General features: G+C 33.8%; 2 protein-coding genes across 3 annotated transcripts; both read right to left on the bottom strand.

Moving 5' to 3' along the window:
- Window positions 1-2,698: 2,698 nt before the first annotated feature.
- LOC122589749 (omega-hydroxypalmitate O-feruloyl transferase-like) lies at window positions 2,699-4,899 on the bottom strand. The gene is made up of 3 exons (XM_043762078.1): window positions 4,870-4,899; window positions 4,253-4,730; window positions 2,699-3,643 (listed from the first exon to the last, which is right to left on the bottom strand). Exons 2-3 carry the CDS (start codon window positions 4,706-4,708, stop codon window positions 2,783-2,785), a joined length of 1,317 nt encoding a protein of 438 aa, XP_043618013.1. The 5' UTR covers window positions 4,709-4,730; window positions 4,870-4,899; the 3' UTR covers window positions 2,699-2,782.
- Window positions 4,900-6,669: 1,770 nt separating this feature from the next.
- On the bottom strand, window positions 6,670-12,727 carry LOC122587128 (protein DEK-like). Of its 2 annotated transcripts, none has more exons than XM_043759215.1 (13): window positions 12,010-12,727; window positions 11,874-11,907; window positions 10,716-10,795; window positions 9,405-9,464; window positions 9,171-9,281; window positions 9,005-9,085; window positions 8,777-8,827; window positions 8,110-8,662; window positions 7,799-7,896; window positions 7,690-7,720; window positions 7,440-7,588; window positions 7,330-7,360; window positions 6,670-7,233 (listed from the first exon to the last, which is right to left on the bottom strand). In XM_043759215.1, exons 1-13 carry the CDS (start codon window positions 12,316-12,318, stop codon window positions 7,067-7,069), a joined length of 1,755 nt encoding a protein of 584 aa, XP_043615150.1. In that variant the 5' UTR covers window positions 12,319-12,727; the 3' UTR covers window positions 6,670-7,066. The 2 variants fall into 2 exon arrangements, with proteins under 2 accessions (XP_043615150.1, XP_043615149.1); XM_043759214.1 differs by having other exon boundaries at window positions 9,171-9,284; window positions 12,010-12,726.
- Between the last annotated feature and the right edge of the window lie 294 nt (window positions 12,728-13,021).

Below are 13,021 nucleotides of genomic sequence, written 5' to 3'. Positions count from 1 at the left end.
ATTGCAATACAATGCATCTTTTTAATTAATATATATAATATATATCTGGATATATCTTGAGTTCAGTTCTGTAAACATATAACTATTGATTACATGAAGAGAATTTTGAGAAATCATGATTGTGTTGCAACTATTATAATTTTTATTATTTTTTATTGAACTCTACAGAATCAATTTTAGCAGGTCCTTAACAGGTGCACCTGTTAAGTTTCGTGTCGTGTTATAGTCCAGAAAAAATGACACGAATTCTAAATAGGTCATGTTCGTGTATACCCTTAACAGGTTCGTGTCTTAATGATGCAGTAGCATTTGGACTCGAACTCGACTGGACCCGATACCCTCGTGAAATAATCTAGATTGATGTAGAATCATCTAGAATTTCTCATCTTTATTATTAAACTTTTTAGTTTCTTATGTATTTAATTAAGTTCATAAATTCATATCAAATTTCCCTTATAAATAGGGATCTAAGTTTTGTTATTAAGTAGTTTTTGATTAATATATGAAATTTCATATTTTTCTCCCTATACACAAGTGTGTGATAGTGTGTGAAATACCCTGATTATCGGTATTCTTTTTTAATCAACGATAGTTAGAAGAATTGTTTCTGGGTATTCTTAGAATCAACAGGATCAATTATCTATCCCTTTTTCTCGCTGCGTCAGTTGGTAACAGAGCCGAAAGTCCTGTTCAAGATGTCTTCCGGTGATGATATAATCTATGATTATCCACCAATGTTTGATGAATATGAAGATGAAGATTGGTATCTTTGGTTTGGATGTGATGATTGTCCATATAGTAAGAAGATCAAAGAAGAAGATCACATGCCAACTCAAATATTACACAAAAACCCGTTTAGATTCGACCATGTTTGCGCAGTTGCGGGAAAACATGCATCACGGATTCGTTCACCGTTGGATCGCCGTAATTTTTGGATATGTGATTCAGGACTCATCGATGCACGATCTGACCGTTGGGATTTTCGATCGGAGTATTATACAGGTAGTTATCTTTCTCCGAAGTTGCTGCAGTTTATAAACTTTATAGTTTCGTTTGTTAAGATTATGAGTGAAGTCACACCGACACACATGAACATGATCAGTTGGTTGGTTGGGAAATTTAAGTACAAAGATGAGGATTGGTACTATTGGATGACCGATTCGGTTAAATGCGGTCCAACCGGAGATGTCTTTGATAATTGGAATATAAATTGTCTAGGATCTAAAATATGTGTTATGAATATGGATGATAAAAACCTTGTTTTGAAAGTTCCAATCATGTTGGAAGGTGGGAATTGTGTTCCGATCCGTGATCTAAAAGTTATTGAGGTAATGTTAGGAGTCGATCGTCTTGACATGATTAAGAGCATTCAGCAAAATGTTTTGGCATCTGAAAATTTCCTAAAAGAAAATCTAGACTTGCATGACCAAGTAATATTGCTTCATATTGTCGTGCAAACAAGGAATGATGTTCTTAAGTATCAAAAGCTTACATGTCAAGTTCATGAAATTATTGGCAGAATAAATGGAAGATGTAAGGGCCTCACAACTGTTCTAATTCATAATTTGGTTCCGTCGCTTGATTTTCATGGATTATGTTCATTATATGCCTTTAATGATGTGGCTCTTATTACATCACTAAAGAATGGAGAAAAAATGTGTAGGACTTTTGGGTCTAATTCTTTTACTAAGTTATTTTTGATGCATCAGCCATCTGACACTCCGTTTAAATTATACGGTGGGCTGCGTAAAGTTACTAGCAATCAAGACTATGTTGGATTCAAAATTGTGAATATGAAACGATCCGATATCCCCTTCAGCCCAGGTGGCTTGATCCGAAGCAAAACTCGTGGACAAGTTCTTTTAAAAGATGGGGAGAATGATGCGGTAGCATTTAGACTCGAACTCGACTGGACCCGATACCCTCATGAAATAATCTAGATTGATGTGGAATCATCTAGAATTTTTCATCTTTATTATTAAACTTTTTAGTTTCTTACGTATTTAATTAAGTTCATAAATTCATATCAAATTTCCCTTATAAATAGGGATCTAAATTTTGTTATTAAGTAGTTTTTGATTAATATATGAAATTTCATATTTTTCTCCCTATACACAAGTGTGTGATAGTGTGTGAAATACCCTGATTATCGGTATTCTTTTTTAATCAACGATAGTTAGAAGAATTGTTTCTGGGTATTCTTAGAATCAACAGGATCAATTATCTATCCATTTTTCTCGCTGCGTCACTTAACAGGTTCGTATATTAACATGTCTCGTGTGACCTGTTATGCCGGCCCTAACACACAACTAAAAATTATCATAAATTGTGAAATACTGAAATGAACCACGAAAACATATCAAAAATATTTGTCAAAAGATGTGACAATATATATGGGTATAAAATTTTCATTGATCTTTTCAACATGTATACTTTACTTAGATAGTCGTACCATTAACCTTTTTATTGTTATGGATTCTATCGATATGTAAACATGAAGTAATCAAACATACCTGATACCTCTGTCATGAAATTAAAATGTTCATTTCAACACAATCAGGAAATACAACACATTTGATTTGATAAATCATATATATCTTCCAATATACGATCGATATTCATATGAATTTCATTACATCAAACATAAAAATGATAATGATATATAATTATAAATAAATATGAAAAAAAAAAGAAGGTAGCAAATATATTCGCAACAAACACAAATAATGCCATGAATTGAAGAAAAAACAAGTTTCACAGATTTTGTAGATATATATGTAAATTATATCATCTTGACAAGATCTTCAAACGTTTCCATTGCGGAAATCGGCAATCCGAGTAACACATTAACACTCTTCCTTTCTTCACCGTGTGATAAAAACAGGATCACCTCTTTTTCGGGCAATGCCACTGGGCCCGACATTAAGGGCTCGCCCCAACCAAAATCGTTGGCATGGAACGATAGTTTGGACCATGTCGTGATCAAAAGTGTCGAGGCCAAAGAAGGCCGGGCGCGCGTGACTTCAAAGTAATCAATCGCGGATCTCATGTAACCGTCTGTAACCATTTTAACAGCATCGTGAACCAACTTAACGCTAAAAGATAACGGACTTGCTATTTGCTCGCCAGCTGTACAAATAGAGTTTGTTAACACAATGCCATTTCCACAATATCCTTCTGGCAAAGGTGGAACAAATCTGGACCGTCCATCTACCGCGAATAAAAGTTTGGTTTTTTGTTCTGGTTTCATTTTAAGTGCTTCGGTTCTGGCTTTCCATACGAAAGCCGAGAGCGCCTCGAATGTGGTGCAACTCGAGATATCACCGTTTTCGGTGGCTTTTAGTTTTAGATTTTCTAGATCGGTTGGTGAGAAACAAAAGGATCTGTAAGCGAGTTCTTCTTTGTATAGGTCGGCGGTGTTTGATACATCTTCGATCTCAGCAAACTCGTCGTGTTGAAATTCGACGAGGGGAGGGTTTCGTGCGTTTAGGAGGGTCCGGTCGAGGAAAGGAGGGACTTTTAAAGGTAAGCCTCTTGCGGTTCGACTCCATGAATTGATGAATTCCATTGCGGCTATTCCATCGAAGAGGTTGTGGTTCATTCCTAGCCCAAGTACAAATCCTCCACATTTGAACTTTGTTACCTATCAAAAAGTTTGAAAATTTTAGCTATGTACTATATAAAACAGTCGATCTGAAAGGTAAATTTGTAACAAACAACTAATACTCTATATGTTGTAAAAAGTAACACTAAATGTCATCTTTCATAAATATGTGGGAGGTTGAGATTTAGTCACTAGTCAGTCTCAGGCTACTTTCAGAATCTACCAAAGATAACCTTCAACTTTGTTGGGCATAAGAACAACCTTTGACCTTTATTCGAACCACTTGATTCGTTGGTTAATACTCAATTTGTTGTGTTAAAAGGATATCTATATAAACCGATCACTTTATAATAAGAACAAGGTTCGAGATTCAAATCTTGTCGTAGTTATGATTGAGTTTGTTAGTTTGGCCATTTCAAAGGTATTCGTTACTTCTAATTTAAGTGTTTACTTAGGGAAAACAATGGTCTTTTTACATTTTTTTTGAATGTATATCTAATGTAATAGAAATACACATTTTTTGTATGATAAGTTGTTTCTTAAGCAAATTCAAACAATATGATAAACAATATCTAATGTCACAAAGATATTATGACAAACAAGTAAATTTTGATATTTCATATGTTAAAATGATTAAAAAGGACTAACCTGGACAACAAGAGGAGGAATTTCAAGAATGTTTTTAGCACCAGGAATGTCATAAACCAACTTGCCAAGAGTCACTGGGTCAGGCTTTGTATGATCTCCGATATCCTCGATATTACAGTTAGCCTCAGCTTCAACAAAAACAGCACCTTCATCAGTACAATCCACAATAAGCTTCATCTCAGAGCTAATAGTCAACCTCCCAGCAGCCGGGTAGTAATGAACAAGAACCTTAGACAAAGCGTCTTTGATCACCGCAACAGCAGTTTCATTCCCTTTCTCCTCTGACTTGAAACAATAAATGGTGCGCACTATGACCGCAATGTTTTGGTCCAAATTTGAAAGAAAATAGAGACCCTTTTTGGTTTCCTCATATGGTTTGACAAGTGTTGGTTCTCCTAACCTTGTGACAACGAGCTCGACCCCTTGGTTATCGTTGTAGGTTCCACTACTTCCCATGTTAGAAATCCTTGAAATGAATCTGTTAATAAACCATAAAAAAAATTGAATTAAACAAAAATGTTAAACATATATATGAAGAAATGGAAATTAGTGTGAGTTTGAGCATGCAAATGATCATATATACTAGCTAGAACATGTTTGTTACATGATTAAATTACCTCAAATGGTGCTTTAACTTTAATTGATGAAAGTGGAAATAAAACCAAAAATGTAATGTATATTAGTAAGCAGAAATCTTTGTGATTATATAGAGACGAAAAGAGCGGGTAGGAAGATGAACAACATAAGGTTTTGGTTAACTATAAAACTTGAAAGTGACTTCTTGTCAAATTTTTAAGTTTTTCCTTTGATTATTAGTTTTGCCCAATACGTTATATAATTATGGAAGGTGGAAAAAACTTAAAATAGTAATATAAATGGTTTTTTGTCGTACTTCATATATGAAACAAGGCTTATCAAGATAAATAGGTAGATTTTTTGTTATGCAACCAAGTATAGCGTACGAATATAAACTCAAACTTTGACTTATTTTTATTACATCTACAAACTATTTTACTTGAACTTTTACTTTTAAACTACGTGAATGCTTAGAATGAAACCTTCAACTTGATTCTTAATCGCACCAATATTTCCAAGGTCATGTATTCATCAAGCATTTACAAAGACTGGAAATATGAGATAAAAAGTAACAATAAAATTAGGATGGGAGAAGGACTTTGAATCAAAATCATGTGTCTTAATTCTTATATTGGAAATTTTTATTTTTTTCCATTCAGTCCAACCAAACATACCCTTATAGTTTTAGTCGTGTATACTATATGAGATTGCAGCTTGATTAAAATCAGGATTAACTGACAAAAAAAGAATAAACGACAATTGATTAAACTATTTCTAACTGAGGTATAATTATTTATTGCATCTGAAAACGGATAGTTAACTTTAACTAATTGAGGGGTAAATGATTACACTTGCATAAGCATTACTTTAACATAAGCCCCTCAATTGATTATAGTTCAGTCGATTATCTTTTTTAGGTGAGTGAGTTATTATTTTACCCTTCAATTTGAAAAGTTCAATTAGTTGTACATTTCTTAACAATTAACCCTCAAAATTATGCTTCACTTGGTCCAACTGTCCAAGTACACACAAAAACAAGGAACGGATACCAAGTATATCAGTCATTTTCAAGAAAGTTACTGAGTAATTGAAAATAAGTTGGCAATGTTGTAGCACAAATGTTTTAATTTGATAATTATTGATATGATTAAGATATGTTAATCGCATAATGTGGGGCAGGGTGGGTAGTACTAATGCATGCCATAAGGTACAAAAGTTAAGGGTTGGTTGGTTGGTGAGAGTTGGCATCCAAGATTTGATTGCTTTACAAACTCTCTCACCCTTTACATCTAAACAATCTTCAAAATTTGACTTCGGTGCCATTTTATTTTGTGTTATAGTGACAGAAGGTGACACGTATTGTAGGCTGAATATTCGACCAAATTAGAGGTTTGGTAGTTACAGCTTCTTAGAAGACGCTAAATCGGGTATTGATCTTACTTGAGTCACTGAAAGACACCCAAACTGGCAAACTTGTTCCATTATTTTGTAAGCGTGAACCAAACAAAACCAATCATGTAAGAGTCCTCGTTTTAAAAACTTCAGTTTGTGTATAATGTGGTCTGAAAAAACGACAATCCAAATTCACACAACATAGTTAAATTAAGTTCATTCCATGTACCAAAAATTGTATCAATCAACATGGAGGTATTTGCAATTTTGGGTGCCTTCTGATTAGCTATATACTCCATAATACATTAAGGAGAAGATTCCCTCAAGTTAACCCTAAAATCTTGACCCTTGTATGAAAATCAATGGCTAAAGGAATCCTCACCCAATACAGTAATAGTATGAAAAAAAGACAATTAAAAATGGAAACAAGGCATCATGACATGATTCAGTTACATCAACAAGGGATTATTATTTTCGAAGTTATTTGGTGCAAGTACATCAACTAATTGGCTCGCATGCTTCAATTTAAAGCCATACAAACTCTGCAAAGTTTTTAGTACTACAGCTAAAAACCCAATCATAAAATACAGCAGAAAATTTATAGCTAACAAATGTCAAGACAACCTAAAAAAACTGAGAAAATGCCCAAGAAAAACAAAGTTTCCTAATGACCTATGGTACAAATAATGCAAGTCAAAGTTATTAAAACACATTAGAAGAGCAACTTAGTATATCCTGCACAGAAATACCTGTACAATGATTACTTCTGGTAACAACTTCCTCATTATCTTCATTGTCAGATATGTTTATCTAACTGTTATAGATAACACCTATATCATTTGCCTACTATGAATCATTCTTGTCACCATCATCCTTGTCTGCACCACTGCCACCGTCTGCTTCTTTTTCTTCTTCCTCCTCATCTTCCTCACCAGACATATTATTGATCACTTCAGTTATTATGGCCTTCACCTCATCCTTTCTGTGCATTAGATCCAGACCAAAATGGGTACCTAAAATCACAGATCAAAAAGATTAGTTCAGAGACATTCACATGATAATTGTGTATAATTTATTTAAATAACAAACAAAAAAAGGGGTTAACGCACCAAGTTGTTTAATGATATCAGACAATGTTGCCTGCATCATAAGAAATGAAAAATATACATTAGCATCCTCAAGTTGATTTAGGAAGTCAAGAAAGGTGAGCTTCACTTACAGTATTGAAATCAACTTCCTTCAAGATGCCAACAGCAACTGCATGCAGCTCTTTATTAGTCGGCTCTGCCGCTATTTTCTCACCGGCATCAGTTATTATGGCCTTCACCTCAGCCTTTCTGTGCATTAGATCCTGACCAAAATGGGTACCTAAAATCACAGATTCAAAAGATTAGTTCAGATCCAAAGACATTTACATGATACTCGTGTATACTTTTACAATTAAAAAAAAAAGGTGGGGGGTAACACACCAAGTTGTTTAATGATATCGCCCAATGTTGCCTGCATAAGAATAAAAAGTTATGTTAGCGTCCTCCAGTTGATTTAGGAAGTCAACTAAGAAAGGTGAGATTCACTTACAGTATTATAATCAACTTCCTTCAAGATGCCAAAAACAACTGCATAAATCTCTTTATTAGTCGGCTCTGCCTTTTCTTTCTTGTTGGTTTTTTCCTTGCCTGTATACAGATTTTTATTTATCACTAGAACCATGTCCGTGTGATATGTGGCAGTATATATATGCTTACAAACAAAATAGTCAATTTGTTGTACTTAAAATTTATAACTTTAAGAGAAAAGACCAAATGCTTTATAATATTGATAATGATATAGATTGATATATGCATTAAGAACAAAAAATTGCATAACAAAGGTCACAAAAGCAAGTGTACCTTGATCTTCTGCAGACTCTTTCTGTGCAGACCCTTTAGTGTCCATCTTTGAGCTGCTTTTTTCTTCCTTGGCTGATGATACCTTAGATCCAGAAGCATTGGCACCTTTCTTGGAAGCTGGAGTAGATGACTTTTTATTTGACTTGGTGGGTGATTTCACATCAGCTTTCTTAACTGCTTTAGATTTCTCTACAGTTTTATTTCCGGAATCCTTATTAGCACTCTTCATGGAAGTCTTTTCTGGTTCACTTTCTTCCACTTCCTGTAGATCATCTTTTTTAACAGCTTTAAATTTACCTTCAGTTTTCTTTCCAGAGTTCCTGACACTCTTTTTTGAAGAAGCCTTTTCTGGTTCATCTCCCTCTTCTCCCAGCTCTTCATCATCACCACCATCATCCGACTTATCTTCTTCCTCAACACTTTCTGGTTTTGAGGGTGTGTTATCGTCGTCTTCCTCCTGGGAATCATCTAAATTCTCTGAACCTTCGTTTACATCTACATTGGTTTCTTCTTGAGTTTTAGATGACCGCTTACGTTTCTCTCCAGAATGTTTCTATAAAATGAAAGATGGAGAGCTCTTCACATTATAACCTTATCACAAATTTAGTGATAATTACATCACCACACAAGCATGTACACATATATCATAGGCATGCTGAACACAAACCTTGGATGGGGTTCGGCTCCTTTTTGACTTGGCCTTTTGCTTTTTGCCTTTCTGAAGAAAAGAAAAATTAAGAATATTTAGCTTACATGTCATTGGTACTCATTAATATACTCATCATGGATACACTTATTGCTTACATGTCATTGGTACTCATTAATATACTCATCATGGATACACTTATTTTATGAAAGCCAGATTGCTGGAAATTCAACATATTAGTACACAAACCTGTTCTTGTTCAGCAAGCAAAACTTCTGTTGTGGCATGCGGAGATTGTAAAAACTCTAACAATTTTACCGAAACTTCCTCCTGAATATACAAACACAATGACATATAATTAAAAATATTTTACCAAAGAGCACAGCTTATAGTATATGATGAATTGAATACCTACCTTCTTGAGTTGAGATTTGTGAATTTGAAGATTTAAAATATCACAAAAGTCAAATAGCTTTTCCTTCGTGAGTTTGTCGAGTCTTTCTTTCACCTTTGTCTTTTGTTTTCCCTGCTGCAGACATAATCAATGAACCAAATCATTTCTCGTAAGTGGATAAAGCCCTAACAAGTAACAACTAATCATATATATACTTCAATAATGAAAAGTTGCTAAGAGTTTTTACAATCTCACCTCATCATCAGCCCAGACAAAACCAGAAAACATGCCAATGTTCTTCTTTAAAGTGTTCACCTGTAAACATATGCATGACAATCAGCAATTCATGTATACAGAGGAATCATTGTCTCATATTATATATATATATACACACACACACACACACACAATATATATATACACACACACATATAATATATATATACAAGGTTTTTTACCCGCACGATGTGCAGATATTAAATTTATTTTTTAAAAGTTTTAATATTGACATTGAAATCAATAATATATATAATGTTCAACATTTAAATACCAAAAAAAAAAAAATTAAACTTTGTTGAACATATTTAGAAACCTAATGGTGTTGTGCTACCTGGATAATGAAAATTAGTTTAAATGAGATTGACAGTATCTTGTGGCTGCATATTTGCTCTAAATATCGTATTTGATCAGGAATAATTGTAATTACAACCCATGTTTTTATTAAAACAATTGCTACCCATGAAAGAAATGAACCTGTATAACCCGTAACTTCAATGAATCAAATTGTGATATCATTATTTAGTTAGAAATATTTAAATTTCTATAATGAAACGATTTTGATAATATACGATTTGATAAATTGAATCCAAGATCAAAAAAGTTAGATAAAGAATATTGCCTTTACAGGGAAAAAAAAGATATATAGAAAATTTAAACTCATATTTAAGTTTATACGGTTTTAGTTTTCTTTTTTGCATATGGGATTTGTTTCTTAAATATAAAGGATTTGGTTTCTTAAGTTTGTGTATAAATATCTTTTCTTTTTTATTTAATATTTAATGGATAAATATTGTCAAAAAAATGTGATAATGACACATAAAAACCTATGTGGCAAATTTTAAAAATAGCTTTATATTGAGGATGGTTTTAAAAGGTTAGGATTCCTATTGTTTTAATAAATATATATATATATATATATTTAGAGAGAGAGAGAGAGAGAAAAGTTAATTTAGGGACACTTTTAAATTAGGGACACTAGGGACACTTCTCAAACATTCATTTTTCACCATCTCCGACCACCACCATCATCTCCGACCACCTCCATGATCCTCCGGCAACGGCGACCACCGCCACCACGACTTACAGATGTGTAAGTTACAACTTACACATGTGTAAGTTATACAACCACCACCACCACCACCATCTCCGACCACCACCATGATCCTCCGGCAACGGCGACCACCCCTAATGGTCCCTAATTTAAGATGCCCCTAAATTAACCCGCCCCTACATAATATATATATATATATATATTATTCTTCAAATTCATATATAAGAACTTCTCACCTTGCCTCGTTTATTAAAAAGAACTGTATGCAGTGCATGCAAACTATCATCAGGTTTTCTCTTAGACAGCTTGTATGCCACTGAAAATAAATATTATGGTTAGATCTCCCATTGTAGTTGACTAGTTGTCCAATATATATAAAATGATGATAGATGATACGAGTTTCTGAAGCATTAATAGAAGTATGAAAAGAAAGCCTGGTAAAACTATCCTTTAGAAAACTAAATCGCTGATATCAAGTGCTACATTTCAAAGATAATAAAGTAATTGGTGATAAATTATAAGAAAAGTGTATCTTAAAAAATCACTAAAGCAATCATCAAGGTTGTAAATATTTCTTTTCGGTATCGTCTCGCCGTCTCGTTCGACCACCGATAAGCGATATCGGGAATATATCATCTCGGTCGACCACCAATAAGCGATAAATATGGGATATATCAGCCGAGATAACCGGGATTTACAACCTGGCAATCATGAAGGTACTAAGGTAGACAGGTACTTTAGTGATTTATATCCAAAAACAAATGAGAATGGTTAAAGACATAGAACAAACTGATTAGTTAACTCAGGTCATGTCAACACTCATACATTTGCATATTTCATGAGCAAAGGCAGTACAAGTATCCTATATACCTTGGTTTGAGTAAGATGTGATGAAGTTTTTTCTAGATAATTCTTACTATAACACAACTTTTAGTTTTTCAATTCTTATGTGAACAAAAAAAAAAAGTCTTCATCTAAAAGGATCATGCCTAATTTGAAAACATCTCAATCCAGTACAATCATCCAAGTATCCTAAGTCATATTCCATAAACTACTAAATATATAGACCCCTGTAAACTACAAACAACATATCAATTACACGCAAAAAGACATTAAAAGCTAAACATATGATCATATATGACTCTATGAGCAAACAAACAAGAAACCCCTTTGATGTTTTATGCAAACTACAGTGCAAGGATGGCAATTTTCAACAAAAACATGCAGGTTTAGGTTATGGCTAAATGGGTTTGGGGTCCAAATTGTTAAAATCCAAACTGTCACCCCTACTGCAGATCATCGCCATATCAAGAATCATATATATAGCATTAAAGTTTATTCTGTTATACATTTTTTAAAATTGATTAATCAGTAAATGAAAGTAATGAATTTACCATTTGGAATCTCTTTGAGCTGAGTCCCTGAACCCTGCATCCATTCATCCATCAAATATTACTAAACATCAAGAATCAATAATACATATGTATAGATATATATATATATACATATAAAAAAGAGTAAAGATGCTACCTTTTCAACAGAAAAAGGTTTAGGAGCAGGAAGCCTGCCCGCGGACTCGGTGTATCTTTCAACAGTCTTCCTCTCTCTAGTAGGCCTATCAATCGGCGTAACCGGGCTACCCGACCCGGTTCTAGCTTTCTTGGCGCTACTTGTTTCGCCTTTTTTGGCCCTCGCTCTTTTACTAGATCCTTCTTTAGTATCTTCTTCTTTATCAGCAACTTGATCTTCTTTAGCTTCCGGCAATTCAGCTTCTGTTTCAACAGGCGAAACGACGTCGCCTTGTTTCTTGGTTTCTAGGGTTTCAATTTCGGACGCCATTAAAATTCAAACAAAAATTGATAATCAATTGATGTTTTTTGTATAGAAATAAACACAGATACAGATGAAATAAAACAATTAATTGAAAAAAAAACCCTAACTTTAAAGATTGAAACAAATAAAAAATATTTATGATTTTGGTTGGGGGAAAGTGAGAGTGAGCAGTAGAAGTAGTACAAGTGAAATATACTACGAGTATAATAAAGAGTTTGATTGAGTTGAAATATTTTTTTGATTTTGATTTTGATTTGAATTTCAGTTGGGTTGAATCTGAAAAAGTAGTGAAAGAGTTTAGAAAACCACAATTTTTTGGGGGGTTTTATGTTTGGGGGGAGATCTGAATGAATTATTAGTTTTGGAATTTGGGGGTAAAAAGAACGAAGGGCGGGGTGGGTTGAAATTTTTCGAGGGTTTTTGAATTTCGTGCCCAATTTTTCGTTAGCGCCCGGCAACCGCCAGTTTCTTCCCGGTCTCAAAAAAAATTACTCGTACTGCTTTACCTTTATCTCCGTGTGCCCGCGCGTTGCGACGGTGAGTTGCTGGGGTTGATAGGTCAAGTCATAAAGTATGATAGCCAAATGTCTTAGCTGTACGGGCTCTGACCTCGGATTCAAAATTTTGTCGAAAGTATATCGAATGACATCTCTGATGAAATACCATAAAATTTTAATAACACATATACAATTTTTATAATTTATCGATA

The sequence above is a fragment of the Erigeron canadensis genome, chromosome 2 (genome assembly GCF_010389155.1).
Source record: "Erigeron canadensis isolate Cc75 chromosome 2, C_canadensis_v1, whole genome shotgun sequence".
Taxonomy (NCBI): Eukaryota; Viridiplantae; Streptophyta; class Magnoliopsida; order Asterales; family Asteraceae; genus Erigeron; species Erigeron canadensis.
The sequence above is the reverse complement of the archived record's forward strand: the minus strand, read 5'-3'. Positions and strand labels throughout refer to the sequence as shown.